This window comes from Idiotropiscis lumnitzeri, chromosome 1 (assembly GCF_059441095.1).
Source record: "Idiotropiscis lumnitzeri isolate Australia: NSW breed Sydney's pygmy pipehorse chromosome 1, RoL_Ilum_1.0, whole genome shotgun sequence".
NCBI lineage: Eukaryota > Metazoa > Chordata > Actinopteri > Syngnathiformes > Syngnathidae > Idiotropiscis > Idiotropiscis lumnitzeri.
In genome coordinates this window covers 14849463-14866857 of record NC_142391.1, presented here as the reverse complement: position 1 = coordinate 14866857, position 17395 = coordinate 14849463, and the positions used below count along the sequence as shown (strand labels likewise).

The 17395-nt window shown below is 41.7% G+C and overlaps 1 protein-coding gene across 1 annotated transcript in view; it reads left to right on the top strand.

The window, feature by feature from the left end:
* The window catches only part of LOC148343356 (connector enhancer of kinase suppressor of ras 3-like), a 44071-nt gene that overhangs the window by 3201 nt on the left and 23475 nt on the right, over nt 1-17395 (top strand). The window contains exons 2-4 of the mRNA XM_088319423.1: nt 10427-10590; nt 15005-15207; nt 16741-16828. Of these exons, the coding sequence (XP_088175549.1) occupies nt 10427-10590; nt 15005-15207; nt 16741-16828 (455 nt within the window). The remainder of the gene's footprint in view (nt 1-10426; nt 10591-15004; nt 15208-16740; nt 16829-17395) is intronic.

The following is a 17395-nucleotide window of genomic DNA, read 5'->3' as shown; positions in this document are numbered from 1 at the left end:
CATTGTTGAAGGAGATCAAGCAGTGGCTGGTGGATGTTTATTGTCAGTGAAAGGGCAATTGGTTCTTTCAATTTAAACACTGTCGTCTTTTGTCTTGCGGACTCGTGATGCCCTAAAGCGTGTTTTCGTCACCCCCAAGCTCTGATCTTTTAGCTGGACTTGATGTGTCATGTGATCGGTGTAGCATGTGCCGCGTGTTACGCATTAGGATGTGTTGAAGTTTTATAAAGATTTCATCAATAATATTGCAAAATGTTATCATAAGAATACAAAGAACACTTTTGAGGGTGGGGTTTAAAAAACATTCACAAGTCTTCCATGTGGTGCTTCTCACTTCCATGCCTTTCATTTTCCAAATATAGTAGCGAGTCCACATGGCCGAAGCTTCAGCTGTGAAGGGTTGGCACCGCACAAGCGTTGTAAAGCTGTTGAAGTGTTTCTCATTTTAACAGACATTAAACTTCTTTTCCAGCTCCCTTTGTTGGTTTGTTGTTACTCAAAGTAAGCCTGCCAAATTTTGACGAGGCATTCCAAACATGCAAAGCTACACACCTACAGTCTGATGGCTGGCTTTTAACCAGCATTTTAACAAGCTGAAACTGTGCTTGATCATGTGAGTAAGTATCAGGATGAACTGGAAGTTCTCCAGGGTGTGCTCAAATACTAGCGATTGTTTTTCTTTTTTTTTTTTATCACAGTGGAACTGGGCGTAAGAAAATCGAGTTACCTACTTTGATCTCACACCTCCATCCAGTAAACTTGATGACCTAATATTTACACCATCTGACGAAACTGGTTTGACTCGAGGCCCCGATGCAGTTCCGTATGACATTGTGAATATGGGTTTATACACAAAAGGGAATTTGCATCCAACGTTAGCAAAGGTGTGGATATCTCTTTCCTGTTTTTCAACTAACATCAAAGTGCCAAGGAGGTAATTAGCTTTTTATAGAGGTGACAAACATGGCAAGTATGCTTTACCTTTTGACTACTTGGTGCTTTGAAAAATAACAAGATTAGTTTACAGTCCATGTATTCTCAAGCTACCTGTGCATCAATCTTTTCACATTTGCAAAAAGACCCTTGGAAAACTATCATCGCACACCTGTTAACATCTTAAGACAAGTTAGGTGTCATCGTCACATCCTAGTCTCAGAATGAGATTTTACAATGACTGTGAGTTTTGCACGGTCACTACTTTCTGCCGACGTGCTTGTTTGCAAAGTTTAGTATTATAAATCGGCCAATGATTCAATATTCTTATCTCAATCCTGAGGTTTTTTTTGTCGGTTCTATAGTTGGAAAATATCTGTATCTTATCTTATAGACCGTTAATACTGGCAGGGCATGTTTTCCAATTTGATCAACTCCTGCAAACCATTTAAATGCCTGATTGATATGAGGATGGGCGGACCAGTACATTATTCTCTTGACATCCTTTAAAATTACGCCAACCTTTTGTCGTTAATAAATTTCAAGTCACCAAGCCATTCAGCACTCATAATCAACCTATTGTTCCATTGATAGGCAGATACCTGTGTTACTTTTCAATAGAAAATGGTCTTTAGAATTCAGGGGAAGTGCTGTAAGAGGATTCCCCCTGGGGAGAGGTGACTGAGAGCGATTGCCTTCGTTACATCTAAGCCTCGCACCCCCGTGGTCTGTTTCTCACAAGGCCTGGGGTTCCAGCCTTACAACGTTCGGATCGCCACCGTATGGGAAGAAACTCATCACTAGTTAATACCATTCTTTTAATCCAGTTTTGAGAAATTGATAAAAGTCCATTAGATTTTTGTCAAACGAAGTGTTCCTCATTGTCTAAGGATGCTGATGACATGCTAATTCGACCTAGTTTGGTGCACGCTGCATAAACACTGGTGGGGACTGCTTTGTGAAGCACTTGTAGACTAGACCATTTTACAAATGCATCAGTAAAATAATCATTTGCATTCATATCCAACAGAAAGCCTTTCACTGATATCCCTGCCAAGCGTCTTTCGATCGAATGGCCTCTCATTCAAATATAGAATGTGCATTGCAAATCTCGTAGCTGATCTCTGCTTAGTGAGACCTGCAAGCTATTTGGCTGTGGTCTGCCCTAAGAGCATTGGCCTGTGAAGTGCTCTGCTTAAGCTCCGCGAATAAACGCTCCAACCTTAGGTGGCACAACTGGTGCTAGTGCAAATACGAGCGACGTGCTTAGTGACCTCTCGTGCAAGGAAGTCGAGCGTGTGTGTCTGCCCATTCACCCTTTGGTGTGTTTGCATGCCAGGCGCACTCTGCCGGTCATGTGATTGAAGTTCTTCCAATATATTGAATATCTCAGACTGCTAGTAAAACAAATGTGACCTTGAGTAGTTTTGGGATTTTGGTATGCCTTTGTCAGTTTTGCAATCAAAACAGAGTTAGTTTAGTTCCGCTCAAATGACCTCGGAATGCAGTCACTTTCTGTTCCGAGCATGAGCAGTCAAAACAAGCGGGGTGTGTGCTCGCTGGTGTTGGAGCCGCAAGCTGCTTTATGCTGTTTATGGCCCCTTCACTGACCAAATATTGGACTCACCAACATCCCACTATCATTTTATGGCATAATCAAGTCAAACTATTTGCAGTGTGCCGCTTTGTGAACCCACAGTTGGCTTTAGTTGGCAATACCATAACATGGCTTGTTTAGAGCATGTCGAGGCATGTCTGCTTTCCCCAGTTCTCCGCTCCGACCGGACGGAATCTGCTGTTTGCACAGTTTTTAAATCATCCTGTTCATATAACGTACAATTTAATGCTCTAGTTTTTCCACTGATTTACTGAGGAACTATTTCTGATCCATTTTAATCACATGTTAGGAAAAGGTTCTATGCAGACTCGCATTGCTTCATGTACATTGTGTGTGCTGACGTATATGTTTGAAATTGTTTTTCCATCGTATTTATGGTCCATTGATTTAACATCAAAGCCTACTATTAAATAAATTGATGTGTATAAAAGGTCCAGTGACGGAAGTCACAAATTTCCTGCCACTGGACAGCAACACAACAGTTAACTATTGTAGAACATGTTTTGTTTATCAGCCACATAAATCATTGTAATGCAGGTCAAACTTGACAGATTGATCCGAAAGCATAGCCTACTTATTCTCAACTCTGCTGTCTTTTTTTTTTTTTTTTTCATGACTCATCCCAGGTGGCTGCCAGCGATGGGACGTTATGTTTACCTTCTCTTTTGTTTGGTGCAGACACCCTGGCAAAGTCTCTCACCTGCCCCTCTCCCACTCACTGTATACACAGCCCTGTTTTAACTGCTTTCCGTCAACACTGCATTTATCATGTACAGTACATGAACCTGATTGGCTTTCTTTAGGTGTCATAGCTGTAGGGGGAAACAGACAGCAGGTGCTGGCAAGAGTACAAACACACACCTCCTGAAGAAAAGGCAAGGCAGGGGTGGGGGGTTTTAGGGTGTGTTTTTATGGGGAGGGATTTAATTGTGTGCACATGTCTTTGTTGTTGTTGATTAGAATGAGTGGTAAAGTATAACAGCGCAACAGTGTTGCATACGTGTGTTAGCCTTAGCCTTCACGGATGATGACTCACTCAAACTTTTCACTTCAGAGATAATGCGATTTTTCTTTTTCACTTCTTTGATCATCTGTTTTGTCTTCTTACAATATTCAGGTGTATCGTCTTCAGAAAGGATATTATTGAAATAATGCTCTCATTCTTTGGATCCATCTGCCTTTCAACCTAAATTGGACAAACACATCTTACAAATCATGAGATTGTGTTGTCTCACACTCAAACACCTCGCTTCTCCACTTTTCTCCTCAACTCACTGTTTGGCTTGGCAGTAGAAACGCTTAAGCTTTTGAACAAGATTTGTGTGGCAGATTATGCTTTGGGGGGTTTATGGCAATTAGCAAATTCTGATCATGCAACATGGCCTCATAATGCAGAGGTCGTCGGGTCGATTCCGGCTCCGGTCTTCCTGTGTGGAGTTTGCATGTTCTCCCCGTGCCTGTGTGGGTTTTCTCCGGGTACTCTGGTTTACTGCCACATTCCAAAGACATGCATGATGAGTTGATTGAACACTCTAAATCAGGGGTCTCAAACTCGCGGCCCGCGGGCCGCAATGATATGCCTTATTATGAAAGTTTAATGTTCGTGCGGCCCGCGAATTTGATATGACTGGCACTTTACACCTACAGAAGTAGGCCTACTCATCCCAGAACTATGGTTTATGCTTAGGATCTCTGCTATTTGACAAGGTTTTGATTTGATTGACAGGAGACCCATGCGCGAACAGGATGTGCAGTCTGACGGAGCTTTGCATCAGCACTAGCACAGACGGGACTAATTATAAATTGTAGGATTACCCGGTCACAGTGGATAAAATTGACCGCGTATTATTGTTGGGCACATCTTCAGCTTTAAAACGAGGGTAGGATTGTATTTTTTTTTCGATGTTTTAGTAGGGGTTTGATTGATGAATGTTCCACTCATGTTCAGGACAATTCATGTTCAGAAGAAGATTAAAGAACTGTTAATACAGACATTTGACTCATTATTATTATTATTATTATTTATTACTGATTAATTTTCTTATTAATTCCTTATTTATTTTCTTATTAATTCCTTATTTATTTTTAAATCTTATTTTGTGTTAAAAAATAAAAATAGACATTTGAGAAAATTAGATATTTTTTTTTTTTCTTGGGTAAAACCTCATGCGGCCCAGCCTCACCCAGAGTCTGCCTCTAGTGGCCCCCAGGTAAATTTAGTTTGAGACCCCTGCTCTAAATTGTTCGCGGGGTATGCATGTGACCGCGGATGGTTGTTTGGCTCTGTTTGAAAAAATGTTTGTACGACCACATCGACATTTAATGCTATGGCAAACAAAAATGAGTGGGACGCATTTCCTCCACCAAAACTTTGTTGAGCTGGACTGTGGGGCTCAATCAGTAGGCAGCTATTAATTTTCTGGTAAATCCATTGACTGACCGTTACCTATCAGACACTGTTGAACATTATTAAATGGGTCAGTGTTCTTGTGTTGTGGAAATTTGTGGTACTGTATTTTCCCATTCATGAAATCTGGAAAAAAATAATTCTAATATCAATAACAGGATTGTGCAGCTGGTCTTGCTGTGTTCACAGATCAAACTCGAAATTAATGCATGTTTCTAGTTAGTTATGGGACTTGAGCTGCTTTGGCTTTTGTGTCACAAGAGGATTTAAATATATGACAGAAATGTTGATTAACTAATTTTCTATGTAGATGCAAGTCTGCTTATTAACTTCTGTGGATGTGCCCTTGAGCAAGACACTTCGACCTTTCACTTTTTCCATTACACCAGCATTATGTTATGGTTTAATAATCAGTTCATGAAATATATTCATGAATTAGAATCATGATGCATTCATCGGCGGGTATATTTGACTCGATTCAACATATTGAATCAGCCGACAATTGAAAACGCTGATTGGCTGTTTGCTAGTGGATTAGTGCTTGAGGCAAGAAGCGGAAGACAAGAAAGAAAACAAATGTCAAAAGAAGGCACAGACACAATTCACTCATTTTCTTTTATTTTCATCTCATTACGTGCATATTGACAAAATGGCCGTCTGGACGGACCAAGAAGCTTTGCACACAATATTCCTAGAAGTTCCAGTTACCTGTTTTTGGAATGAGGAACTCTGACTACCGCCGCCAATGGTATGAACGAGTATTACATTTCATGCACGCGCAGACTGTACACAGTAGTTGCTGTGCGTCTCCCGTCACTTTAAACTTCCCGAAGTGGTGCCTGGCGGCCGACGCAGCAGTCCACTTTCAGTCAGGTCCATCGTCGACTTGGTAGTTCAGACCTTTTGCAGAGTTATTTGCAACTCTTATTTAGACAACTATCTCCAGATATCAGTCACCTCTAACTTGACCACAATAAAGGAAACAGCTTTGTATAGAAAATGCAGAGCAACTTAAATTTAAAATGTCTCTTATTGAAAATGAATTGCTGTATCTGAATCACGTTGCCAAATTAAATGCAATATTTTTCACTTTGAATTATATATTGAAAGCATTTTTAGAAAAAAAGGTCTGATTTAGATTAACACACTCGCCGTTGTTCATATGCTTCAACTCTGGTAGGCCTGTGAACTTTAACCCGCTCTTGTCCCATCAGTCATCGTCCATCACGTTAGAGACTCGCCACAGCTGCTTTTTTTCACTTGGGAAACCCACTCTGGATACGTAACCACCCATATGCAGTTGTCCGTTTTATTTTCTCTCTGGTACATAAGGTGAAACTCTCCTAGTTGGCAGAGAGTAGAAGCCACGATAAAACTGAACATTTATAAAAATGTCATTAGTCACTGAACTCGAGAAAATTTTGAGGAGCTCCAGAATCTCAACGTATGTCCTCCAAACCATTTTAATCACACCGTTGGTTGTATCGCAAGCGCACTGAGACAGACACAACATGCCGAGATGTAGAGCCCCATTGTACGACTTTTTCCCCGGTTCCCATTGGAAGGACCAGCCCAGTGTCTATACAAGCTTTGTTGTTCTGTTAAGTCATGCATTAGAAGATAGCTTTGCGGTTGCAGAGACAAGCTTTTTCTTTCTAATTACAGCATGGCCTGGTCCAGCCAGAGACCATTGTGCCTGAGTGCTGTGAATTCCCACAATGGTGCTGCTCAGTGGGGAACAATGAGTCAAATTCCTGACCGTTCCCTGCAGGTTCAGAGGGCTGGCTGACAAATAAAAACAGCAGAGTTACAGTGGCTTTGCCATTGTGCACCCAGTCATGTTCCCACTGGCCACCTCAGTGGGGATATTGGTGCATGTTTGTTTGTGTGCGTTCGAGAGTGGCTACCACTCCCTGTGGGAGCAAAGGGAGTGGTTGAAAGATCTGGTGGAAGGAGTTTACCTAGTTTTTCTAAAGCAAGTGAAAAGCTGTTCACTCTTTTGTATGTGAATGTTTCCCAAGGCCCATATTTTACAAAAATCTTATGGCACACAGCCAGATATTCTAATATGTATATTAAAGTAATGATGAAATCTTGATTTACTCACAAATTCACTTAGAATGAAATCTTGATGTGTTTAGTTGAACAAAAAGTTGATATGACCAGAGGAAGCCATCACTTATGTTTTATGGATGACAACAGTTCGATGCCCAGATTAAAAGACATAACAGCTAAATTAGCCAGGGAAAAAAATTACATACATTGGCCGCTTTGTATTAATAACCGCGGGTCTCCACGTTACAACATGGGATATTTGCAAAGATAGATATCGCACTGATTTTTTTAAATCAAATGACTTGGGCAATTTCATTGGTTCACTGCGATGTTTTCGTTGATTTCATTGGCCAAATGTGATGAGACCATGGCTGAATTTGCTGATGGCTTAAAGCTCGTCAGTAAAAATTTAAAAAAATAAACTTAATCAAATTAAAAGCTGTAGGGTTCATAGTTTACGGAAAAACGTAGCGCGTTATAGTCCAGAAATTACACTCTTGGACCAATGAATTGAAACTGAATAGTTTCCCGTGGCACACCTAATGAGATTTTCATGGCACCCGTATGTGCTGTGCTTCAGGTTGCCAAAAAGTTAGCTATCATTAGTTATTCCCGGCGGCATGGTGGATGGACTGGTTAGCACGATGACCTCACAGGGCAGAGGTCGTGGGTTTGATTCCAGCTCCGGGCTTCCTGTGTGGAGTTTGTTTGTTCTCTCCGTGCCTGCGTGGGTTTCCTCCGGGTACTCCTGTAGCATACCAATCTGCTATTTGTAGATTCTAAAATATTTAAAAAGAATGATACTGTCGAATTTCAAGCTGGACAACGTCTTAACAAAGCCAGAAACAACAATAACCCAACCTGTGGTTTTGGTGTGCCATTGCTGATGGGAAATATTGAGATTGTGACAAGAATAGCGCAGACATTGGCAAGAAGAAGGGTTCTGCTCTTTATGTTGCCAGAAATGTGTGCTTACACAACCATTAAGTTAGCAGAGGGTCTTTATGGTCTCCCTCGGGATATACTGTTGTTCCACTTGCGCGGTCCAGACTGGAGTGTCCGTGCCCACTGCTTTCCAAGCTACCCACAGTTATGCTTCTCTGTGGGTAAAGCACAAGTATGCAGTACGCAACCTGTTGTAGACATACGGTAATCATCCATCCCTCCATTTTCCCACCGTTGATATGAATTAAATACACAGTTTACTCAGATCTCCACAAGGGAAACTTGGGACGTTGTCACACACACAGGCAGGAAAAAAATAGAAAATGAAACCAAATGGCACTAAGAAAAAAACATAACACCAGCAAATCCTTAAGGACAATCATTTTTTAAATTGAACTGATTAAGCTCAACACATGTAATGAGTTATTGCACTTGGCCCTCAATCAAACCCAAGATTGGGGAGCTGCAAATATGGACCCAGCTGTATATCAACATGATTGTATTTGACATTGGTGGTGTGTGTTTATGTCTCCGCTCTGGAGTTACACCCTCTTGCTTTGGTCCGAGGACATTTGCCAAGTGGTTCACAGAAGCCATAAAACTCCGTCGAAGCTCTTTCATCATGCACAGCTTTTGAAAAGCTGTCGCACAGGCACTGCATTCCCTTCCATTCAGTTCACAATATTTGGACGCTACTATTTCCAGATGAATCATACAGCAGTTGGGTGACAAATGTACAGGTACCAATTCTGTCAGTTTATTTCCTCATGCAAATTGATTTTGTGTGAGCTTGATGTGGTACTTGGCTCTGACAACTAAAAAAAAACGCACATGAATTTAACACATAACACGTCTTATTGTTTGCTGTGGCATTTCTTCGGGTAGCGGACGGAAATTTGACATAATTCCCTTTGGCCTTGCTGGCCTAAGAATTGTTTTCATTTGCTCTCTAGTAGCTGGCACAGTGTTTACATTTAGCTTGACGTTGTCTTCTTCTTCCTCTGTTGCTTAGTTATTGTTTTTGGTCTTGCGTGCAACTTAGTGTTTTTCCTTGCAACTGGCCATTCAGAGGTTAAGCCCAAACTTCCTTAATGTGGTGTTCAGGAATTTGCATGCCAAGGAATGAGAAACATCTCATGAGCCCAAGTGGATTTGGCTTGTGTGCAGACTAATGAATAACAAGCCACGATTGGTTCTCCTTTGATTCAGATGAGATGGCTTGAGCGCAGACTCAGACCATAACAAACCAGTTTATGAGACCACTTGTCATAGTGGATCATGAATTGCTTCAAAGCAGGCTCTTGTAAGTTCTGTGAGCTTTCAAAGTGTTACCATTTTTATCAATCATGAGTATTTCAAACTGAATTCATCTTTTTATACTCAAGTTTGCGTTGGCTCACTGGAGTTGTGGGAAGTCAATATTCAACCAGTGAATCTCCCTACTGAAGTATCTACCTGACTGCACGAATCGTTGAGTATTTTAATAATTAATCACCTTTCAGCGTTGAACATTCTCATTATGGTTTCCGCATTGATACCCACATTCATGCCCACACTGAGTGTTAATGAGATAAAATATGATGTGCCTTGTTAGAAATATGTCTTGGTGACTTGAAGCCGCACCTAGTGAGTTGTCTCTCATAAATTCATGCTCAACATTTTATGTGGCCCCACTGATCTGTTGCTACGTTTTATGTTCTTTGGGGGGGAGTCGACTTCCTCGTGACTTGAATTTCAAGCTGAGTTAGGCCTACCAAATCCTGCCTTGTACTGAGGAATATCTGTCTGTGGGGAGTTCGGTCTGAGTTGTGACTGAGGGTGTCTCACATCTGACAAGTCTTTTTAAGAAGCAGGGCACTGGGCCATGAATCTGCAGCTGCCTCCTCTCTGAATGCTCTTTCATTGGAAGAAAGATGGCCGTCGACATCCACACACGCACACACACGGACACACAAACGCATGCACTAAAGATAAGTGAGCGAAAAGTTGCATACGTGCTGTCTCACTGCACACGTTCATAATAGGCTAACAGAAGCAAACATTCTATTCAAATTATTTCTAGATGTCTGACTTCTTAATATCAAGGATGTGAGCGTGGCAGTGCAGTGTCCAGCCAGTGCATTAATCGAACTTGCAACAGGCGGTTGGCACACACACACACACGCACACCCCCGCACACACACACCAACACCCCCACACACCCACTCTTGTACAAATATAGCCATCCATTGTTTAACCAGCCTAACAGACTTAGCGTTCTCAACTGTTGCTCGCTTTGTAGTGTGTTTATCTTGCAAAGTTATCTATCCCACCTGCACTCCTCTGCATTGTTTTTACACTCACACCCTCATCTACACGCAAATAAGTATTTCACATGCAAATTAAAGTAGTAAATACTTCTGATTATATGTGCTGCCATCTACGCTGGATAAACTAATATGCTGCTTTCTTTCTTCTTGTATGTCAAGGTTTGGATGAAAGCTTGCAGCAGTACGTGAGCAACTTTGAGCGGGAGAAAATCAGTGGAGAACAGTTACTGAAGATCACGCATCAAGACTTGGAAGAGCTCGGTGTGGCAAGAATTGGACACCAGGAGCTGGTGCTGGAGGCTGTTGATCTGCTGTGTGCTCTGGTGAGTTGTAATCGTCAGTACATGCAATAAATAATTTCAGGATGTAGCAAAAGGTGAGCCGGGTCATTTGGCTGCCCGCCTTTCCTAGCTTGCTGTGTATTCACCACAAACACAGACAGTCTGTAGTTTGTAGTCTGGCAGCTGAAGCTAAAGCATCATTACCCTGCTCAACAGGTTATGGAGGCTCGAAACACATGAAGTTGCTTGTGTGCATTGCGGAAGACCTTTTATTTATTTATTTTAAATGAGTTATAAAGAGCCCTAGAATGATGCCGTTCAATGTTGGAACACGACATGGGTATAATTGGGGGGTTGAGTTATATTGAAGACTTAATTGTAGTTTGTGTACCATTAAATATTTTTTACCATTCTTGTACCATCCAACACACATTAGTTTGCTTTCTCCTCATACACTGAATATATGTCTTACATTTTTGCGTGTAAGCACGTGGGTGCTGGTTAGAATCAAAGCAGCACTAAACGGTCCAGTTCAGAGGAAACTGACTTTTCCAACAGATGGAATTGATTTGGGATTTTATCACTTCCTGTCCCATAAAAGTCTTAGATTGGGGTCCATGTGTTTTGATCTCTGTCAGCATTTTCTGTCTTTATCCTTGTTTTTATAAAAGTCTTCACATTCTAATGCTGGGTTTGGTTATCTTTTTTTTTTTTTTTTTTTTTACAATTATAACCCAATCATTTCTGTTCAAGAGGACATCTAATTCTCAAGTTGATTAAAAATTCAAATCAGTTCAGATGCCTCACAATATGGATTTGTAGTTTTGGGTAATGTTTACAACAAGCCAGGCATGTGCCATTTGGAGTGTAAAAAACATTCTTGTTTTCAGAATGGATTATATTAGACTGAATCATAAAGTAATGGTGGGTGCATACGTAAAAAGTGAATGAGAGTCTTGATAAAGTGGTTTGTATAACAAATATTGCAGATAAAGCGCTACAGAAGTGGGATCCATTTACCATTGCGATCAAATTGGATTTTTCATGTTTTGGACTGGTGTGTTTTATCAACAAAAAAAAGTTGACTTGGGAATAGTTGCATAATCGGGAAATGAAAAGCGAACTCAGATTATTGTTATTATTATTTTTTCACAGTCTGAGCTCTAGTATGCACATATTTTGTCCATATTTAAAATGGCATTTTAGTCACATGTACAGTCCCTCCTTCCCACCCACCACACAACCGGAACGCTAATGCAAAATCGTGACCGTCACCAGCATTTAAGTTGCCCATCCCTAGTCTAATATATTTCGCCTATGTTCAATTTCACATATTAAACTTTTTAACATTACTACTGGAAAAGAATATTGCCTGCGGGCCAAACTTAATCAGAATGACTGATGGGCCAACATGCTGTCCCACAGCTGTCCCAGAGCTCCACAGGAAACAGTGGTGCTCTTCCCCACGAGCTATCGGGCGGTCACCAAGAACAAACAAAGAACATTCTGTTTAATTTTACTGGACTTCTGTGACCCATGATGCCTTTTGCAATGTCTATGAAAGCCTAAACATATGGGCAAGTTCCCTCATCCCTGTAATGCATTATAGACAAACTTGCACATTAGAACATTAATAGAAATGAAAACCATGTGATGAGCCACACAATCCCCGTTAGTGTGTTTTTCTATTACCAGTGGATGTTTTTCCGATGTGGGATAAGACTTGTATTTAGATTCCATTTTATATCTTATTTATGTAAAACACACTGTGTGTTTATAGTCCAGTCTGGCTAAAGGCTGTGGAACGGACAGGAAGTGCTATGTTGTGATAGCTATCCTTCACTCAGAAGGAAACATTCATGACAGTCATTTTAGATAACTCCCACATCATAATGTCAACATCAACTCTCAGAAGCCTATTTTTGCAGTCACCGCATACAGTATATTTTTTGAATGGAATATCACCAATGATGTAAAATTGGGGCATACTTAAAAAGAAGCATTTGTATTCCAAATCACTGCAATCAAAATTATGGTTTGCGCTTAGCCATTCTTAGATTTTTTTTGGGGGGGTCATTATCCTGTTGCAAGAGCTCACGCTTTCTGACGTTTGGTAGCACATTACTCTCAAGAATGCCTTGATTGTATGGATATTTCATTGTACCCTGCACAAATTCAAGACACCCTTTGCCAGGTGTAGCAAAGCAGCCCCAGAATAGAACACACACTGTCCCTCCATGTTTTACAGGAGGGACGGTGTTCTTTTCTTTGTATGCTTTATTTTTCCATCTATGAGCATAGACCTGCCTTTGCAAAATGTTCAGTTTTGTCACATCTATTCTCCCAGCTTTGTGTGGCTTGTCAACACGCAGTGTGGAAAATTCCAGCATCACTTTTTTATTATTTATTTTTAACAGTGACCATGTCCCACTTTGGCTAACACTGATGTTCCTTGACCTTGGAGTTGACCTTTAATTTCCCGTGGGGGCTGTTCTGGGCTTTTTTGTTCCCACTCATATTTTTCTCCTCTTCAATTCGTCATCAATTTTCCTCCAGCAGCCATATCAATAGAGGTTGGCTACAGTCCTGTGGATCTTAAATATGATATGTATAATTGTAGTCACAGTAACATCAAGCTGCTTGGAGATGGTCTTATGTATAACCTTTATCTTTCACATGCATATCTATAATTATCTTTGTAATCTCCTGAGACAACACCCTCCTTTGTTTCCTCTGGTCCATGTTTAGAGTAGTACTCACGATGTGACTACATTTCACCCTTTCAATAGGCCCCCTGATTTATTACAACTTTGAATACACCTGTGATGCTAGTTGGGGGACACAGTTTAGTTGAAACTGACACTTTTCTATGGCATCATTTGATTCTTTCATTAACAGAAATGTACCAACCTCTGTGTGTATATATGCATGTATGCTATATTTTTTTTAAACACACGCTGTAGTATTTTCGACCACCAAACATTTGCTAAATGATTTCACATCTAATCCAGTCGTTGTCCCGTACCAAGATTCAGGCTGCCTGCATTGACTGTGTGTCAGACAGAATCATTCCAATAATTCCTTGAACATTGACATTAGCAGAAAAAGCAGACGCTAACCACTCACAGATCTCCTTTATTGGCTCGACACATGCCGTATTTTCTCTTTGCAAGCATGTTTAGTTTCTGGCACACCAGTCTGAGCAGTAGAATTGTTGGCAGTGTTGAAACACCCTACGAGCTGATATTTACTAGGGCAGCAGAGGCTGTATTCATCTGGACGTGGGAATCATGGCCAGGTGCACCATCGCCCCGTTAGCATTCACCAACCTCTGGGCAAAGCCTACATGGATGATCTCACGATGCTCACTGTGACCAAGGCCTGCGCTACCCGGCTGGTAAGAAGCATTTCAAGAGAAAGCTTCCACATCGGCCAGGAGCCTGTTCCAGTAGTCTCTGAGAAGCCTGTGGAGAGCCTTCGCTGGTATGATGACTCCCTCAAAGATAACGAGCATGTGAAACAGCTCAGGAAGGAGGTTCAACCCATCCATTTGTATTCAAAGCTTCCCCCACCCTGGCCACTGGGATGAAGTGGACCCCCGCTGGCTGCAACCAAACAAGCAAAGGAAGCCCCCTGGCACAAGGACATCGTGGGGCGAGTACAGGAGGGAAAGAGTGTTCTCGGTCTTGGTGCCAGTACACCCGTGTGAAGCAAGGCCACTACATCTAAGATATGCAAGCTGGTGGTCCTGGAGGTATGTCAGGAAGAGGAAGCAAGAATGTGTGCCCAAGCTGTGGAGCAGCCAAAATAAGGGCAGTGGAGAAGGAAGGAGCGGAGAAGCGAAGGATTTCGTGGAAAGAATTGTGGGAGATGGAGGCATTCAGGGCAAGTTTTATCATCAAAGCTGCATACGAAGTCCTGCCTTCTTCCGCTAACCTTAATCAGTGGTCAAGTGATCAGTGTTCTGGAGGGTGAGGCTCAAGCTTTCCTCACCATTCCATCTGACACCGGGCAGATGGACAAAGCACGGGACTGGAATTCTTTAGGCAGACCTGGGCAAGACGCTTTGCTGATATTTACTAGGGCAACAGAGACTATAATTCTGCTGCGGAGCTTTAACAAGCTAGATACATGTGTTACAAAATGTTCCTTTCAATACAAGTACAGTACATATTAATTTGGGAATTTTCAAACTCAAGATGTTTATTTCCGTCCAGGCCACTGTGTAATGACCTTTGAATACTGTGCTTAGCTATTTTGTACAAGTGAAGCAGTGATAAATTTGAGTAATTCAATGACAGGAAATAACCCCAGCCCAGGCATAAGAATGCTTTGCTTTCCATGATCGGAATCAGATCACACGGGAACGCTCTGACCACACACTCTCTCAGGAAAAAGGGCAACAGCCCTAGTCTTAGATTGAAGATTGTCATTATGTATACGTTGACTGTTTCAGAACTATGGGGTGGAGACAGACAACTTGAAGAACCTCGTGGCGAGGATGAGAGCAGCCACCAACAGTCTCCACATGGCCACATCTGATCGCAGGAAGAGCCCGGTGTATGATGACAGTGCCTCACACAGGCCACCTAATGACTTTCTCACATGTGTGGTGGAGCTCATTGGTGCTGCAAAGAGCCTCCTGGCTTGGCTTGACCGGTAAGCGCTTTCAGACCACGGTTTTGATAAAAGAGCTCATTCACCCTAGTCAACACAGTACAAGTACCTTTGGAGTTCATTAAGCAATAGAACAAGAAAGGACGCATTATTTTGTTCATCATTAAAACTATTCCCAGGTGTCCTGAAAATTCCCCACGGATCAAGAATTACATTACAATTTACACCTTCATTATAAAAGCCTCTGAATCTCATGTCTCATGAAAACGTGCAAAGGCTCACCCCATTTGCTCTACAACAGAGACAAAGCAGAGTACGGCTTCCGTTACCAAGACAACCAGGGGGCACAGCCAGGCGGTTCAATGAGGCAAGCTGCTTTTAATTGCGGAAGTGAAGCCAGGAGTGTGTAAAAAAGCGAGCGCCTGTGACGACATTAAAAGCGCGAAGGCAGCACTTTATACACTACAATTGAGACATTTGTCAATTACCATGCAGATTCATATATGTGGTACATGCAGAGCACACGTTGTCAACATCAATACCCCCTCACTTCCACCTTGTTGATCAATCATTCATGGATGTGCCACTTATCTCAAGCTAATGCTAAGATCTTCATCCAACAAATCTCAGCACAGCTCTGCTTACGACTCAAGTGTTGAAGACAGTGTAGTATTTGGCTTGGAAGTGGTGCATCTTCGCCCAGCCTAGCTTTCAAGTCATGGTAGGAGAACCCGACAACGGGGCTGGTTATTACCTGAAGTGTCGAACGTGATGTCACAGAAATAGGCAGATATATCAAGATCTACTTGGTTTGATTTCATACTTGAGTGTGGACAAGCTCACCAGAGGCCCAACTTTTTGAATAGAAGCAATCAAAATGTCAATTTCCATTGTGGGCTGCTTAAACTAAAATGAAGGAATTAGTGCCACTAGTCACCTGCACAGATGTGTGTGTTGAATCAAATGAAAGAAAAAATCTTGTTGCATGGGGATAGTTCATCTCTACAGACAAAAAAAAGTATATATTTTTTCGTGCCATTGTGATACAAAATAAATGGATCGAATTTTTGGGAGCCTCCTCTACAATCATTAATCAATTTATTGGTTTGGACTAGGCACATTTTCTCCACCCAAATCTCAATGCTGGTCTTGCTGTGAAATTGTGAGTGGCCAATTATATGCATCCAATGTTGTGTACAAAAACAATCTCCATCAAGGCATGCTTGGGGAAACACAGAGCCTTGAACTCGGCTCACTATCAGGATGATCAGTAACCTTTGACTACAAAAAAGTCCCACAGATTCCCAAATCTATATGCCGATGTTCCCACAACTCCATTGGTATTTTCTTTCGTTTTCATTTCCCGTGGGTGTAATTGTGTCCCAGCTCATTTGTCCATATGTTCTTTGTGGCTAGTCACCCGAATTTTGTAATGTGTGCACCATGTCTGTTAAAATGCATGTTCAAACTTTATCATCATACCTTTTAACAGGTACAAGTTTGCTAAATTGCCGTAGCTCGCATTACTTTTTAATGTTTATTTGTTTCCTCCCGCACTTGTCTGTCTGCGGACAGGACGCCTCTCACAGGGATCAGCGACTTCACAGCCACCAAGAACAAGATCATTCATCTTTGCCTGGAGCTCACCACCACAGTTCAACAGGTTTGCACACTTGTTAGTACAATAGCACATGTATAGCCAGCCGCTGAGAAACCAACATAAACACAATAGTGAAAAACACTACGCACATACCAGCCCAGGGGCACAGACATGCAGGATCAAGTGAAGGAGAGGAGCGTTATGGGAAATGTGGTCTGGCAGGCATGACAGAAGCCCACGGCCCTCCGTCTGAACAGATAATTGCAAACACGGTTGTTTTCTTTTGGGGATCTTTCCACTAGCTTGCTTGAAGCGAGAGACCCCCTTTGTGTCCTTCTGAGAAATGCTTACATTTTTCAACATATTCACGGGAGCCCAGACTCTTTCAAGCTGTTTTCAATTTTTGTCAAAGAGCTACTGACATATTTTATCATCATAATGGAAGCATAGTTTCACACATACCGTAAGAGTTGGCAGTGTTAGGTAGTACTCCAAGAATATGTGAGTGTTAAATTCATAATTATGATCAATTATTTTGTCTTCAGTAGCTGACTTCAAAGTGTAGTTCAAAGTGGCCACTCAGACCTCAGGTGTCCTTTTTTTAGAGGCTTATGGCATCACAATGAATTC